The sequence below is a fragment of the Schistocerca piceifrons genome, chromosome 5 (genome assembly GCF_021461385.2).
Source record: "Schistocerca piceifrons isolate TAMUIC-IGC-003096 chromosome 5, iqSchPice1.1, whole genome shotgun sequence".
Classification (NCBI taxonomy): Eukaryota; Metazoa; Arthropoda; class Insecta; order Orthoptera; family Acrididae; genus Schistocerca; species Schistocerca piceifrons.
Window position 1 is genome coordinate 242122412 of NC_060142.1, and position 18675 is coordinate 242141086.

At 39.3% G+C, this 18675-nt stretch overlaps 1 protein-coding gene across 1 annotated transcript in view; it reads left to right on the forward strand.

Moving 5' to 3' along the window:
• The window catches only part of LOC124798912 (trissin receptor-like), an 81561-nt gene extending 64962 nt beyond the window's left edge, over window positions 1-16599 (forward strand). The window contains exon 5 of the mRNA XM_047262443.1: window positions 16333-16599. Within this exon, the coding sequence (XP_047118399.1) occupies window positions 16333-16599 (267 nt within the window). The remainder of the gene's footprint in view (window positions 1-16332) is intronic.
• Window positions 16600-18675: the final 2076 nt, after the last annotated feature.

Genomic DNA, 18675 nt, shown 5'->3' on the forward strand with positions numbered 1-18675 from the left:
GCCGATATTTCTTTTTGCCGGTACGTATCTTTCGGCGTTATATCGATATATCATATTTTTGATATATGGTGGGTGTAATGTCATTTTTTTAAATATCGATACATCGGATTCCCGATATTCTTAAAAATATCAACAGTCCTAGTTCCAGCTTTCCAATCCCCTCGTCATATAATATCTGCTGTGATTTTCTCGAATTCCCTAGCTGGTCTACAACTGTTATGTGTGCCAAATTGCTCTCCTTACAGCCAGAGCTTCATGTGGGCGAAGAGATAAAATCGGAGGGAGCCAAATCCTGGCTGTATGGTCTGTGATCAAAGCATATCGAATACGCTGCGGGACTGTCATAGTTACTCCTGCAGTAGGCGGCCCAGAATTATCATAAAGAGGGAAACTGCATGAAATCGGACGAAATCCCTCAGCAGAACTTCAAACATGGCGGGAGACACTGCATTCCAGACGTCTTTATGTGATCTCTACATATCAATGTTTTTAGCAGGAAACCCTATTATTACTTTCGGCCCTCATGACAACAGTAAAAGTAAGATTACGTACATCAATCACAACGCGATTATGAGCAACGTGGGGTTCACGCTTTCGTCTCGAGGTGTGCAGTGCTGTAGTTGCGCGTTTCTTTTATTTAAAGTCTCAACTTCGCTTTGCAATTTCTTGGGATGTAATTGGCATATTGCGGTGCAACCAGCTCAATTCTTTTTGTGGTATTTCACGTCATTGATTGCGTAAGAAATAATACCGCGTGTCATTTAAAAAAGACACAAGTTTTTGTTGAAACTAATACTTGTTTACTTTAGAGAATGTCTCACAGTATTTATTTTCATGAGTTCCTGTCCTACGGTCATACTAGCGAAAGTCGTTTTAAAATATCTATTTTTGTTCCAGAGGTATACGAGCTAAAACGTTTAACTGGCCCACGCTATTGTTGATTTACAAACCCTTGCGAGTCCTCTTAGCTACGAAACGTGAATGAATTTCACAAAGAGCAGTTCCTAAAAGTGGAGAATAAGAAGCAGAAATAAAAGTGAACCAGTACCAAGAACTCAACCGGTTCGCCGATAAAAGTGCCCTTAACTAAAAAATAGTGTAATAAATCGCATCGTTGTGCATGGGCACAACATACTAGAAGCACAAGAGTCTTAGTGACACCGCGACATCACGAAGAATGACAGCAGGAACGTTGTAGGCGCTAGCAAGTTTTCCTTCCCCAAATTTCTGTGACTTTTGTTCTAATTTTTCCAAGCAGAAGGACACTAATTTCTTTTTTGCAGCTGGTTACTGATTGTTTCGATGTACACGCCCAGTTACTACACTAGCTTTCTAAACGGGTGTTTACCATGGCCAGGCTGCACACCACTGTGTGGCCACATTAGAATGACGCGAGCTTTCTAAGCAGGCACCGTTATGAAATAAAAATAAAAAAGTACGCTTTTCTTAGCAGTTTTATTTTTGTATCAAAATCTGTACTTTAATATTAGTTCTACACAATTCCCAGGAATATTAAGAATTTTATCGTGTCGTATAACCAGCTTTAAATACCATCCTCGTAGGAATGTGCCTTCTGAGCATAACTTTTGATAATTTAAGCGTTCTGTAACATTTGCATAAAGCGTACATTATTGAGGTTTATGAACGATGGGGACGTACGGAAATAGGAGATAGCTCTTAAAGATGGCAGTAGAATGTGCTTGATAACGAACGAAGAGCAAACTTCAGTCATTACTGAAGATTTGGTGCAGAACGATTTCTACGTTAATAAAATTGCTAAGATCGGTATACTTGCTTTATTTTTATCTCAGACTGGTACTTTCTTAGATAAATACTTTTCGTATTTCCGTCAACAGAACATGGCAATATTGTTGTGTCGCTGAGCAATATTGGTGATAAAACAGCCCGTTGCAGGTGTTTGCAGCAGTATGTCAGAGGTGTTGTCGGTGTTGTTCACATATGATGGAAAACATTTCGCTTGCATGTAAATGCTTCCACCTGACCCTCAGCCTTGCTTGCTCTTTGTCACGCCAACGAAGCTGCCGTGACAAGTAACGTAAACCTAATGGCGACACACACGACACACACGAATGTAATACGCACATCTGCGCACAGAGCTCTTACAATAGCTCTTTTCCGGCACAGCTCTATGCAATGCTGGCCTATACATTTGTTATTTATGAAAGGAAGCAAATGATTTTTCTTTTGCAACAATCGGAATGATCATGCATTGAAAAAAAATATTAAATTCTTTAAATTGAAATGAATGCTTGTTATTATTAGGACATTTTTAAAGGATATACATGGGAGTTTACATAATATTACTAGATACGCGCGAGGCTGCTTTTTTTTACCTTATACAATAATACTCAGGCTCCGGCATCGCTGCACCGCGACCGGCCCAGCCAACATGATACACCAGACCAGACCAGAGCAGACACACACACTGGCCACAACTTACTGCTACTGCTACACAGTTCGTACAGTCAACACTACTCTCTGGTCAGCGATTCTCTTATACCTTGCATATCGCAGGCAGCGCATGAGCAATACATCGAAATTACATCTGCTCGGACCTCTTACATAAAATTACATCTGTATTACATCTGTATTACATCTGCTCGGACCTCTTACATAACCCTCCACTGGGGGGTAATAAAATTTGGCAGCGATGGTGAGTCAACTGGACTTGCCATGAGCAACAAATTTTTCTTAATTAACTAAGTTTACAGTCACAGAGTATATATATATATAAGTACAGAACATGAAATGAAATAGAGTGCACATGCACTGAGTACAGAACGTATCAAGAAATCACAAAATGTGTACGCAATGAGTACAAATCATATTAACAAATCACATAAAGGGCATACGCACTGTAGTACAGAACATATCTAGCATAGACAAAATGTATACGCAATGAGTACAAAACATATTAACAAATGACATAAAGTGCATACGCACTGTAGTATTTTTTTACCATTTTACAAGAACTAGGATAGGAAAGGGAAGGATTGCATCATGGTTGTAGCACAGTATATTGCATGTAGCTGCACTGAAAGTCCATATCTTTCTACAGAAGCACAACACCAAGTGAGACAATCTGAAGTTCTCTTCCCTGAAGTATTAATCAGTGTAGCCAAGACACTGAAATGTCGTATGAATATTCAATGTTATCATATTGGTAGTACATTAGGTACACCGAACAGTGGAACCATAATAACATCTCCATTGTTCAAGGTAGTGGACACCATGATGAGTCAACACCATACTCTTTCACCAACGTAGAATTAGTGCAGAAACCAAATATAGTACTCCATGATCATAAGGATAGACAGGACAAACGTATATTGCAGTAATTTCTGGTAATTAGGTCAGAAGATGAAGGACATTAAGTCTTATGCTAGTCATCATTGAGAATTACACTAGTCTATCAACCGATTTGAGTGATTGGTGGCACTCATTGCCTAGTTACTAAATATTTCTGTACTATGTATGGAGTATTACAGAATATTATTCATAAGTCATCTGATGACAGTAAATATTGGCACTCATTGGAAAGTTATAAACCATTTTTATACATTATTTAAAAGTGATCATTCAAAGCAAGAGTTAATTAATGGCATACCATTTACATAATTCATCTAATTATAGTAATCATTGGCACTCTTTGGCCAGTTACAAACCATCAGAAGTCATCCTTCAAAACAGGAGCTAATGAGTGTAGCATCAAGCTACTGGTATTCATATAAAATAGCATGTAGGTGACGTAATACAAAATTAAAATAATAAACAGTGGCATTCATTATCCAGTTACTAAACATATCGGAAGTATTGAATAGTACAAAACATTTTTCATCATTCAAGTGACATATGACATATTTAAAATAATTATTGGCACTCATTGGCCAGTTACAAAGTATTCTTATATTTTTATAAAACCTTATTCAGTATTATTCAGAAGTTATCATTCAAAATGAGAGTTATAGCATTTATAGAGTATAACAAAAATATTATTTACAGAGATTATTGGCATAGTATTTATGCATTATTACAAAACATCATTCAGTATTACTTAGAACTCATCATTGAAGTGAAATAGGAAATATTGAAAATGTAACACACTGTAACTATTAGTCAAGGTCTGTGATTAGAAAACATCATTCAGTATTACTCAGAACTGATCATTCCAGTGACATAAGACATATTTAAAATGTAACACACTGTAACTATTATTCAAGGTCTATTTTTTTTGTGCTAGCAATGCATTGCGTTGGGACCGATAATTAATTGCTGGCGCATTAAAATATTTACTTTTGACTTATTGCTGCAAATGAGGATAGGTAACGTCATTCGTCATGAGTCAGCTGTAGCAAGGTTATGAAACAAGTAGAGTATATATGATCACATTCATGAATGACACACACAAATGGGTAAAAAAATGCAAGTACTAGAACAGGTTTAATGACTAACTGCTTATACCACATTAATTTTATGAATATCTTCTCCTAGAAAAAATACAAAATGGATTATTAAGCTGAAAGAAGAAACGCATATTATGCTAAAAAGTAGTGAACTTCGAATTAACATGTAATGAAATGTGTACTCAATAAACGTACTCTAGCTGTCCTTTCCAAAACCTGCAGTCATTATACCATGCGACATAAGACATACTGTCAAAACGAACTGCAACAAATACTTAAATAATTACATAGCATTTCTTAACTAACAGTAAATATATAAACTTCATCATTATCCTCATCTGTATAGAAAAACTTAAAAGTGGTGCGTTTAGTGGCCACATAAAATTTATCACTATCATCACCTGTAAACAAAAACTTCATTATTCATATCACCATAACTTCATTATTATCATCACATGCAAAGAAAAACTTCATTATTCATATTACCATATTCTTCATAACTATTCATCATCATTCATTATCATCTGCAAAAAGACACTTCATTATACATTATTCATATTACCATTTACTTCATACAACTATTCATAGTATAGAGTTCCTTATTTCTAGCATATTTCATCACTAAAACTGAGATGTGTAGTTCTGTCTGACAGCCTGGATCAATCGCCTCGTATTCTGAAAGAAAAAATTAGTTAAGACTGCTATCATACGATGTGTATACTATATTCATATTAATGTTTGTTAATTCTGATCCATTTACTCTTCGTGACGAGGTATTGCATCTTCTTTCGTTCATTCCGAAGGTGAAATTCCCATTTCATAGTAATCCACTGTGGTTTGTTTCATTTATTTCATTTACACGTTATTGCTTTCTGAAAATGATGAACAATGACTAATGTCTTGCATTTAAATCATATACCCATTAAATAAAAACTGGTTTCTAGTGATATAATTAAGTATACAGCATAGCATGACGGAAAACGTAATATGTCAAAAACATAGAAAGTATGCAGGTGCAAAAATGTACACAGAGTATCATAATGTAGTAGCAAAAAAAAAAAAAAAAAAAAATAATGTAAAATAGTCACGATGTTGAGATATCATAAGGCAAAAATGTCAAGGTCAACTGGTGTTCGTTATATCTTAAAGATTTCATAGTGCATACAAACAAACAGGAAAACAATCATACATACATGAAAAATGGAAAATGTGCACGGTCTGATATATAACGACAAGAAAAGCGACCTGCTAACCTTACCTTGCCGGGAACTTACCAAGAAAAAAATATAATAATCATCAGTAAGTAATCACATAGATATAATTGCATAAGTGGTCATAAAATGTGTAAGTTTATCTGGAAAAATGTGTACGATCTGATGTGTAACGACAACAAAAGCGACCTGCTAACCTTACCTTGCCGAGCACTTGCCAAGAGAAAATATGATAATCATCAGTATGTGTTCATATAAATAATTGCATCATTGGTCATATAAAAATCAGGAAAAGTCATTACAGTGTGATAAATCATAAAGTATGTTCATTCAATAAAGGGTTTAATATTGGAGACATGGTGATTGCCTTTACTTTTTCTGGTTCTCAGAGTTTCGACGTGTACTACATTGGGGTGACGAATGCTGCGAATTCTGTATGGACCTGCATATAGAAGCTCAAATTTACTACATCTATTCTTTCCTCTGTTAGATAAATAGTGTGTACATACTAATATCTTCTGTCCAATGTGAAAGTCACGGCGTGTACAAACCTGTTTTTGCTGTCTTCTCCGGCGCTCTGCGGCACGTTTGATGTTGTTCAGCGCAATGTCAATTATTTCATGGTGTCGTAGTCGACGAGATGTAGGAAAGGATACTAATTATTTAATTTTGTTAGGTGGTTCAACATTTTTCAGTATAACAGTCGGAGATAGCATAGTAGATTCATTTGGTATGGAATAATTACATCCTGGAATGAGAGTAATTGTGTGTCCCAATCAATATGTCTTTTATGGCAGTATATTCTACACAGTTTACCAATCTCTTTCATTAATCGTTCACAAGGGTTCGAAGAAGCATGATACTTGGATATATAGACCGGAGAAATGTTTCTTGTTCGTAACATACGTGTACATATAGCAGATCGAAATTGTGTTCCATTGTCGGAAATTACTTTCAATACATGCCCTACATGAAATAAAAAATGTTTTACAAATGCTTTCGAAAAAGATTTAGCAGTAGCTTTGCGTAACGGAGTGAAGGCAACAAATTTTGAGGTGAGTTCAACAGCGACAAAGATGTAGCAAAAACCTCTATTAGTTCTGGGAATCGGACCAAAAATGTCTACAGCGGCCATGTGTCTCAATTTAACAGGTACAATGGGATGTAACGGAGGAATATGTGAAGTCGTGTGTGACTTAGCTTTCTGGCAGATTTTACATGACGCTCAAACTCGTCGAATACGTTTCTCAATGTTGGTAAAATAACAGTTCTGTCTCAGTATTAGAAAACATTTTCTGGCTCCATAATGTGCGTAACTTAAATGAGTATACCAAATTAATTTGTTAACAAGCTCGTCAGGAATGCATAGTAACCAGTTGTTGCTGTCAGGGTGAGAGCAGCGAAACAGAATGTCATTGCGTACAGTGTAATGGTTTCTAATGGTAACATTATTCCTATCTTGCTAAAGGTGTTTAATTTCTTTCCATACGTTGTCTTTACTCTGCTCTTGTGCTATGTCTCGTAATGACGACGAAATGAAATTTTCAAACGCAACTTGTTGAATATACATGACGCTAAAATTTGCTTTGCAGAAGTTGGTTGCGATATCTTGCTGATTGTTGCTGAGAGAACGGGATAGTGCGTCTGCTACAATATTTTGTGTACCGGGAATGTGAACAACTGTAAAATTAAATTCCTGTAAATAAAGTTTCCATCTGCTTAATCTGTCGTGTGTAAATTTAGCGGAAAGTAAAAACTGTATGGCTCTATGATCTGTGTAAACGGTAGTGTGTCTTCCATAAAGAAAATGCCTAAATCTCGTAAATGCCCATACAACACATAACGTTTCAAGTTCTGTAACAGAATAATTGCGTTCAGCAGGTGACAGAATGCGACTCGCAAAGACGATGTTTTTAATTACTGTAGTACCATCTTATTCAATTTCCTGAAAAATGTGTACGCCTAAAGCGGCGATAGAATTGTCGGTAGCAATGGCAAAATTTCTGGTAAGATCTGGATGTGATAAAAGTGGTGCGTTCAACAAAGCTTCCTTCAGATTCACAAATTCAGAATGTGCTTGGCTATCCCAGGACCAAATAGTGTTTTTACCCGTCAATTGACATAATCTGGGGGTGTCTAAAGCAGAGTAATGAATAAATATACGAAAAAAGTTAATTAAACCCAAAAAGCTGCGTAGTTGTTTCTTCGTCGTAGGAATAGTAATGTCACGTAAAGCTTGAAGTTCTTCCGGGTCAGGCGCAATGCCTTCTGCTGAAATTAAATGTCCAAGAAATTTTATAGAAGTTTTGCCAAAGTGCGATTTGCTAAGATTAACTGTGAGTCCTTGTCCACGTAAAGTTCGTAACAGTTGTTCAAGAATCAGGTTGTGTTCAGACCAGTTAGCTTCTGCAATAAGAATGTCGTCTACATACGTTGTGATTCTGTCTTTTAATTCTGTCGGAAGTATAGTATTCAAACCGCGAATAAATGCTGCTGAAGAAATAGTTAAACCAAACGGTAATTTCCAAAATTGATAACAGTCACCAAAACAGAGAAAAGCCGTGTACTTTCTGCAGTTCGGATGGAGCTGAAATTGCCAAAATCCCGATTTCAAATCTAATGTGGAATAAATAGCAGTACCATGAAATTTCTGTAGAAGTTCTTAGTGTCGGTGGGCGATCTGTTTCATTAATAATAATGTCGTTGATGTGACGCGAATCAAGTACGAGACGAAGTGAACCATCCTTTTTCTTAACAATATGGAGTGGGTTTATGTACGGACTAACTGCCGGTTCAATAATTCCTTGGTCAAGCATAGCTTGCAATTCTTTCTTAACTTGTTCTGTGTGAATGTATGGAATAGGATAATGTTTGGCTTTAAATGTATCGTGCTGTTTAACTTGAAATTCATACGTAAAACCGGACATAGTACCAGCGGCGTTGTCAAAAACTGGAGCTTGCTGTAAAAGAATTTTGCACAGTTGCGTGCGTTCGTCGTCTGTATTTGCACTGCTCTGTTAACTTTATAAGAAATCATTTGCATAACGTCATAGTCGGCATCGTCTGGAGTATTATAGTTGTGTACGTACGTATCCGTGAACAATGTGGAATGACAGTCTATGTTACGTGATGCGGAAATGACCTCTGTACGATTAATTGCTTGTTCTTCTGCAGATAAAGAGTGCTGAAATTCTAATGCCAGTTGTACATTTTCATCCTTTATTATTAAATAGGAATTTTGAAAGTCAATAATTGCGTCGTGTTGTACCAGAAAATTCGTACCTAAAATAACGTCTGGTGTCAATAACGGAACAATCCAAAAATTTGAGTGAAATGTATGACCTGCAATACAAAATGATAAATGTGTCTGTAATTTTATATCTACTCCTTTACCAGGTACTGCTCCTTTTACTTTAGTTTTGCCTAATGGTAACGTAGGATAGGTATTCTTTTTGTTACATTCGTTGAAAGTTTCCTCATTTATAACTGACGTAGGTGATCCAGAATCGATTATTGCTGAAAATTTGGATGATCCAATCTTTACTTCAATGACAGGGTGTGAAATGGTTTTTTGAATAACTGGTCTTTCCTGCAAAAGAGTGTCTCGGATGTCGTCAAAAGTAATAACATTTTCGTGAACAAGATTCTGTGTGTCAAAAGTATTCCTTGCGTTGCTGGAAGATGCTACCTGTACTGTATCTAGTCAAATTCTATCTGACGTGCTATCATTTGCGGGAGGATGCTGTGGCATTTCGACTATTTGTACTGTTCTGTTATTTCTTCCTGACGTATTAGATTCGGGATGATACCGACTGTCATTCATGATAATCTGTTGTTGCGGATGATTTTGCTGCTGGTAAGACCGACTGTTATTAAACGTACGCTGAAGATTGTGCTCATTACTTTTACGTCGGTCATGATAGTCATTTCTATACGGCGCGTTGCGATAGGAATTGAAATGATGTGTTTTCTGTACGTTCTGGTATCCTTGTTGCTGTGAGTTACTATTTGGTGGAGCCGATGCTATACCTGCAGGCGGCGAAACATTAAAGCTTGGTTGACCTTGCAGACTGCATTGTTGGTTAGGTATGCTAACCGGCTGGTTTTGATGCTGTTGTTGAGAAAAACCTCTATTGTTACCAAAATGCGGTTCCTGTTGTTGATAATTTTGACGATACTGATAATTACAATTTTGTTTGTTATTAAAACTACACTGGTATTTCTTTTCATTTCGCGAGTGTCTAAAGAAAACTGTCACTTTCGGTAATACTTGTCGTATCAGGTTTTCCTTACTCATTCATAACCCTAGATAGATCGATAGTTGAAGAGCTGTTTTGATAGATATAAAGGATAGTAGAAGAGAAGGCAGCAGTGCAGAAAACTACAGACGAAGTAGCACTACTACGGCTTGGGGCCCTGTGCACGCTACGGCACATATTCATCGAAGTGTAATGAATCCCCTGAGGTCATTTACGCACTGCAAATAAATTTTGGTTTCTGTGTTACAGGCAATGCCGGTGAAAATTCAAAAGCAAGTTGTTGTATCCAATCCAATGCTAGTTTCTGCATTACAGGCCAAACTGGTGAAAATACGAAAGCAAATTGTCGTATCCAGTCCAAAGCGTGACTCTGTGTTCTGTCATTATTAAATACTTTAAACTTTCTCACTGATAGAAAGTGCTTGTAATCAAAATTATCGTCTCTGTATGTCTGAACAGGTTCAGGATTGTATGAGAATCTATTTGTCTGTAATTGTTCGGAATCTAACTCACGTACTCTTTGTAAATTACCTAAATTATACTGGCTGTGTAAGTCTGACAAATGTTCGCAAAGTGGCGTATGCTGTGTTGTGTTAAAGGCTGAAATATTTTTCATCTCCGTCACTTCGTGCTGTAAAGATGACAATTTTCTACGTAATGTATTATTGGACGAACCTATCTCACTGATCGTCTGCTGTAAAATTAGGAATTCCGGTGTTTGATTAAACGAAACTGGTGACGTATCGTCTGATTTGGTGTCATTATTACCTTCGACAACATCAATACGACTGGCCAATTCATGATATTTTTCAGTCAGTATTTTTACCTGATCATCGTTTTTAGTATCGCAAGCATTAATTTGTTCTTGTATTTTACGTGTGGTTTTGTTTAATTTCTTAACGTATGCTTTGATGGCATCGGGATCCTGTATTAGTTCTAATTGGACAAGTCTGTCGGTCGCTCTCTGAAAGTCTACTGTATGTGTGTCTGATTTTGTTTTAAAGTCAGTGATTTCATCATGTGATTCGGTGTTCAACTGTTTGATAGCATTAATTACGTCTGATACTGTAGCAATATTGTTGTCTACGTATGTTTTGCTTTCGTAAACAATTTGCGCTTATCTTCCTGTCTCTGTGCAGTAATTGTTTCCATGACTTGTCGCTTTACTTTATTCTGCTCCTGTATAAATTTACGGTAACGCGTTTCACTGTTTTGCAGGTGTTGGTTAAAACGTTCGTCAATTTGGCTGTTCTGCTGGTCAAATTTCGCGTCTACTTTCGCATCCAGCGTACGTGAAAGTTCTGCAGACATTAATTTAAGCTCGTCGCGTAACTGTGTTGCGTTTTCAGAGCATTGTTTAGCGACTGCACTAATTTCATCTCTAAGTAATTTAGTTGTGGCTGCACATGTATTATTTAATTCGTGTGCCACAGATCTAATTTCTTCACTACTGTTCCTAGCACAAGACTTAATTTCTTCACGTAATTGTTCTTTAGTATCATGACATTGCACGACAACGGCTGTAATCTGTTCACTAAGCTGTTTAAAATTGTTGTCTTGTTTTTCATTAAGTTGTTTGTTCTGGTTGTCGTATTTTTCATTGAGTTGTAGTAATAATGCCATAACTTGATCCATCCCAAAATTAGCTGCTGTATTTTCTGTGCCGTGTGATGGTGTATCTGTATGTGTCACGTTTTGTATAACCATTTGGTCATTCTGTGATTTACAAAAAGGTTTGCCAGTCGGATCAGCACTGTTGGCCACTACATCGGAATCAAACAAATCTGACGTACTTTGAGTACATTGTTCACCTTCGTTAGAAACAATTATTTGCTCACAATTCAAATTTTACAAATCGGGTGTGACAAACTGAGCAGAGTTCATTGTAACGGAACGTTCTGCGTCATCAATTGTTGCATTTACTCTGAACATAATTGGATTTGTTTGCTCATTATTAGGATCAAAATCAATATTAGTGGTCGGTACGCACTGATTGTCTGTAAATGGAGGATTATCATTATTACACTGAGTGTCGCAAAAATTATCTGTCAAGCTATTCGAGTCGGCTATTTCACTCATTGCACATCGCGATGTACTGTTAACAGGTTTTCGCGGCATTTTTCATAAATCAAAATTAAGCACAAAAATGAAACAAAGACGAAATAAAAATGGAACAATCACAATTACAACAAAGCGCAATAAATAGCCGATGATCTGTGAAGGAAAAGTGACAAATTAGTAAATGCGTTGCGCCAGATGCAAACTACATTTAAGTAAATAAGAGCAGATATATGACTACTTCTCAGAGATTCGCAAAGAAATACGATCCTGGCCGGATGTCGCCAAGTGTAACCTCCCCACAAAAAATATATAATTAATTATTATTTGGTTAATGATTCTAATTTTAGTGTAACCTCAGAACCAAACTGGTTCCCATTTAATGTACCCACAAAATTCTTTTCTCATTTAATATAAGCTCGAAATAGAAAAATTCCTAAACCTCGTAATAAAAAATAAAGTCAGTAACCTGGTAAAATTTGGACGACAGCAGTGCTGCAGTATGGCCCTGTAAGATCATTCTGAATAAAAAGCAAAAATTCTCACGTCGATAAAGTCGGCAACTATCTGCTCTTACAATAGCTCTTTTCCGTCACAGCTCTATGCAATGCTGGCCTATACATTTGTTATTTATGAAAGGAAGCAAATGATTTTTCTTTTGCAACAATCGGAATGATCATGCATTGAAAAAAAATATTAAATTCTTTAAATTGAAATGAATGCTTGTAATTATTATGGACATTTTTAAAAGATATACATGGGAGATTACATAATATTACTAGATATGCGCGAGGCTGCTTCTTTTTTTTACCTTATACAATAATACTCAGGCTCCGGCATCGCTGGACCGCGACCGGCCCAGCCAACATGATACACCAGACCAGACCAGAGCAGACACACACACTGGCCACAACTTACTGCTACTGCTACACAGTTCGTAAGTCAACACTGCTCTCTGGTCAGCGATTCTCTTATACCTTGCATATTGCAGGCAGCGCATGAGCAATACATCTGTATTACATCTGCTCGGCCCTCTTACATAAAATTACATCTGTATTACATCTGCTCGGACCTCTCACAAGTTCACTATCTGATGTTGGGCTGATGAACTGTAGCGAGTTGATATTCCTAAATCGTCTGCAAACATCAGGCAATATATAGATAACACTCTGTGCCTAAATTGATTGATTGGCAAATTTTGATAACTGGCTTCTTTCTGTACCATTCCTGTATCAGTTTCTCAAAGACACAGTTGAAAAGTATTGGGCACATCCTATCTCATTATCTTACTCCAGTTTTGATTTCAGATTGATCTGAGTGTTCTTCCATATATTTAACATTGGGCTTCGTATGTGTTAATATTTACACACCTTGATCTCATTTCTTGAATATCTAGGAAAGTGATTAGCGGTCAGTTGAGTCGTAAGCTTTCAAACCAACGAAAATGAAGACAAAATTTTTACTACATATTCTCTGATGTCTTTTGATTAGCTTTAAGTACAATATTTTCCTTGGAAACGAACGGCCTGATCTGAATCTTTGCTGATAATCACAAATTTCTTCTGTAAGCTCTTTCTGTACTCTATCAAGGAGACCATGGGATAGAATTTTATATGCAACTGATAGTCGTGAGAGTCCCTTGTAGTTATTTACGTCTGTTCTGCCGCCCTTCTCTTGTATTGCGTGGATTAACCCGTTTTTCCTATCTTCTGGAATTTGTTCTCTTTGCATGTCTTGCATGGTTTTCTTGATTTTTTTTCGTGGTGTTAGAGCTAGGATTCCATCTTCACCAGAAGCTTTACTGTTTATTGGGTCTTTTCACCTGTCTGACAATTTCTTCTTCACCTAGGTTAACGAAAAGTTTATTTTTATTTCAATTTATCTTAATGAATTTCTCAAATTTTTCCACCAAAGCGTCTGTTACAAAGAGATATTTCAGACAGAATCATAATTAAACCATGTATACTTCTTTACTAACTATCAGTAACCAAAAACGGGAGGGTGACCACCAGTTAGATTGTAACTGGTATACAGTCTTTCTCACTGATAAAGGCCTGAACAATTCTCGGAAGAACTGTCACTACGATATATTCATTATTCTGGACAAGATATGTATCCAGCAGCAGTTCACGAATTAATGTTTCGGAAGCAATGTGCTTACTTAAGAAAGGAAAGCTGCCACATTACCTCCTTTCTCCTTTGTTGCTTTTTCTTGTAAAATGCAAATGCAGGACAGCCGTACTACCTTTAACCAGCTCTCTTTCGCCCATTTCGAGGCCATACTGTGGCCTGCGTAGATATTCGTGATGTGGAAATCTGTTATCATTAATTTTAATGAAAATAATAGGTCGTTCTCGCAAATGATGTTTCATTTAATTACTTGCGAATTGTTTTTGTCTCAGTAGACTATCTTCAGACCAGTCGGTGACACTGAGACTTTATAAAATTTCTGCGAAGGAGTTGAGGAAGTACACACCAACACACCTTGTACAGAAATTAATATACAATAAAATTACCGAAGCTATTATATTGTAACATTAATTTTCACTTTTTAGTTATATTGAAAATTTTTAAATCCATTTGTCAATTACCACTGATTTTTAAGATTTTACATATGCGTTATGCGATGTTACGTGTTATACATACGATATTTGTCATGTGTCAGTGCTCATTAGCCTCTTCACTGAATACGTAGAGGGTGACAGCCTGAGTGACACCTCTACACTGAAGTGACAAAGGTAATGGGATGCCTCCTAACAACGTGTTGGACCTCATCTTGCACGGCATGGTGCACCAACTCGACGTGGCATTGACTCAACAATCATCTCGTTGGAAGTCCCCTGCAGAAACATTGAGCCATGCTGCCACTATAGCCATCCGTAAATGCGAAAGTGTCACCGGTGCAGGATTTTGTGCAAGAACTGGCCTCTCGATTACGTCCCGTAACCGTTCAATAAGATTCATGTCGGTCGAACTCGGTGGCCATATCATTCGCTCTAGCTGTGCAGAATGTTGTAACCAATCGCGAACAATTGTGAGCCTGTGACTCGATGCACTGTCATCCATAAAATTTCCATCGTTGTTTGCTTCAAATGGTACCCATATACCCGAACACTGCCATTTCCAGTCAGTGATCGGGCCTGTTGGATCAGACGACCCAGCGCATTCCAAGTAAACACAGACCTTACCATTATGGAGGCACCACCAGAGTGTATAGTACCGTCTCGACAACTTGGATCCATGGCTTCTGGGGCCTGCGCTACATTCTGACTCTACCATCGGCTCTTACCAACCGAAATCGGCTCACCTGATCAGGCCACGATTTTCCTGTCGTTTTTGGGTCCAAACGATATCGTCACGAGCCCACGAGAGGTGCTGCAGGCGATGCCGTGCTGTCAGCAAAGGCATTCGAGTCGGTCGTCTGTTGCCATAGCCCGTTAACGCCAAATTTCCCCGCTCTGTCCTAACGGATACGTTCGTCGTACGTCGGACATTGATTTCTGCGATTATTTCCCGCAGCATTGCTGACACCTCTACGCGATCGCCGCTGTTCTCGGTCGTTAGTGAAGGCAGTCTGCCACTGCGTTGTCTGGGATGAGAGATAACGCCTGAAATTTTGTTCTCTCGGCACGCGCTTGACACTGTGGATCTCGAAATACTGAATTCACTAACAAATTCCGAAATAGAATGTTCCATACTTGGAACTCCAGCTACTGTTCCACGCACAAAGACTGTAAATTCCAGCCGTGCGACCATAATCAATTCCGAAACCTTTTCACATGATTCACTTAAGTACATATGACATCTCCGCCAATATGCTACCCATTAATACCTTGAGTACGTGATAGTACCGCCATCTGTAACTAGGCACATCGCTATCCCACGACTTGTCATTTCAGTGTACGATTGCTGTTAGCACCAAAAAATGTTCAAATGCGTGTGAAATCTGATGGGTCTTAACTGCTAAGGTCATCAGTCCCTACGCTTGCACACTACTTAACCTAAATTATCCTAAGGACAACCACACACACCCATGCCCGAGGGAGGACTCGAACGAACCTCCGCCGGGACCAGCCTCACAGTCCATGCTGTTAGTAACAATTCGCGATTGTTGCCAATCTGATATCGTCAGTATAGGGTGTAAAACAGGATATTATTTTCTACGTGGCACATCGTTGGAGAGATTGTAATTGTAATTAACTAGTGAATAAACTATAAACCATGTGACTTCCTTTGAATAAAATATAGAGTATTAAAATTTCCGACGGTGCATTAACAATGTAACGTTTCCTCCCCTTTAGTGTTCTCGGGTTCAAGGGTACCGTTTTGGTGTCCCATCTGCTGTAGTTGCTGATGGAGCCTTGTGTACTGTGCGGGCAGGCGGTGGTGGCGTGGGCGTGGCTGCTGGCGGCCGGCTACTCGTCGCCGCGGCTGCTGTGGATGAAGACGGTGCGGCTGGGCAACCAGACGCTGTGCGCACCGGACCGGTCGCGCTACGACCAGGGTCTGCTGGACGGGCTCACGTTCGGCCTGCTGTACGTGCTGCCGCTCGCCGTCATGCTGGCGCTCTACTCGCGCATCTCCGTGGCGCTCTGGCGCAGCAGCCGCGGTCTCTCGCCGGCGGGGCACTGCCACCAGGTAGCGTAGCCTCGGCCACCTGATGTGCAGGCGTACCAACATTGCCCCTGTAACTTGACTTCTGATGCTCGCACCCAATGAAAATCAAAATTTATAAATCCTGTGCCTCCAAAACCTCTCCCTTTGCTAGTTTAGGATCAGAGGAACAGTTCAAAACAAGTGACGCACACATACTTTCGCGGCGTAATGATTTAGTCATCAGACCGACCTGCGTAGCCGAGAGCGATAATGCGCTGCATTCTGGACTCGGGTAGGCGTGCCGGCCACGGATCGAATCCGCCCGGCGGATTAACGACGAGGGCCTGTATGCCGGCCAGCTGGGATGTGGTTTTAAAAGCGGTTTTCCACATCCCGCTAGGTGAATACTGGGCTGGTCTCCAAGTTCCGCTCAGTTACTCGACTCGCAGACATTTGAAATCGTTCGCACTATTTCATGGCTTAAACTAGATGCAGGCAGCTGGGATACACTAATTCCGTCCTGGGGGGTTCTGGGTGGTGCCAGGAACGGCATCTGGCTACCCTCTGACACTAACATTGTCAAACCCATAACTAGGCAGACCCCACTTTGAAGTGAGACAAAGACCCAAAGAAATCGATGATGAAACGGGAATTCGTTGGACAAATATATAATACTAGACCTGACTTGTGATTACATTTTCACGCAGTTTGGGTGCTTAGATCCTGAGAAATCAGTACCCAGAACAACCACCTCTGACCGTAATAACGGCCTTGATACGCCTGGACAATGAGTGAAACAGAGCTTGGATGGCATGTACGGGTACAGCTGCCCATGCAGCTTCAACACGATACCACAGTTCATCAAGAGTAGTGACTGGCGTATTGTGACGAGCCAGTTGCTCAGCCACCATTGACCAGACGTTTTTAGTTTGTGAGAGATCTGGAGAATGTGCTAGCCAGGGCAGCAGTCGAACATTTTCTGTATCCAGAAAGGCCCGTACAGGACCTGCAAATTGCGGTCGTGCATTATCCTACTGAAATGTAGGGTTTCGCAGGGATCGAAGGAAGGGTAGAGCCACGGGTCGTAACACATTTGAAATGTAGCGTCCACTGTTCAAAGCGCCATCAATGCGAACAAGAGGTGACCGAGACGTGTAATCAATGGCACCCTATACTATCATGCCGTGTGATACACCAGTATGGGGATGACGAATAGACGCTTCCAATGTGCGTTCACCGCGATGTCGCCAAACACGGATGCGACCATCATGATGCTGTAAACAGAACCTGGATTCATATGAAAAAATGACGTTTTGCCATTGGTCCCCCAGGGTGGTCGTTGAGTACAACATCTCGAGCGCTTCTGTCTGTGATGCAGCGTCAAGGGTAACCGCCGCCATGGTCTCCGAGCTGATAGTCCATGCTGCTGCAAACGTCGTCGAACTGTTCGTGCAGATGGTTTTTGTCTTGCAAACGTCCCCATCTGTTGACTCATGGCTCGAGACGTGGCTGCACGATCCGTTACAGCCATGCGGATAAGATGCCTGTCATCTCGACTGCTAGTGATACGAGGCCGTTGAGATCCATCACGGCGTTCCGTATTACCCTCCTGAACCCTCCGATTCCATATTCTGCTAACAGTCATTGGGTCTCGACCAACGCGAGCAGCAATGTCGCTATACTATAAACTTCAATCGCGATAGGCTACAATCCGACCTTTATGAAAGTCGGAAACGTGATGGTACGCATTTCTGCTCCTCACACGAGGCATTACAACAACTTTTCACCAGACAACGGCGGGGAATGCTGTTTGTGTATGAGAAATTGGTTGGAAACTTTCCTCATGTCAGCACGTTGTAGGTGTCGCCACCGGCGCCAACCTTGTGTGAATGCCCTGAAAAGCTAATCATTTGCATATCACAGCATCTTCTTCCTGTCGTTTAAATTTCGCGTCTGTGGCACGTCATCTTCGTGGTGTAGTAATTTTAATGGCCAGTAGTGTAAGTAAAGAAATATTAATAAGCGGTATGAGTGGTTTTATTCACAAAAGAATGTTTTATTCGCCACTGAAGATTTTGACTGTACAAGTTGATGTAGTGTAACTCATTGAACAAAGATTTCAATAAC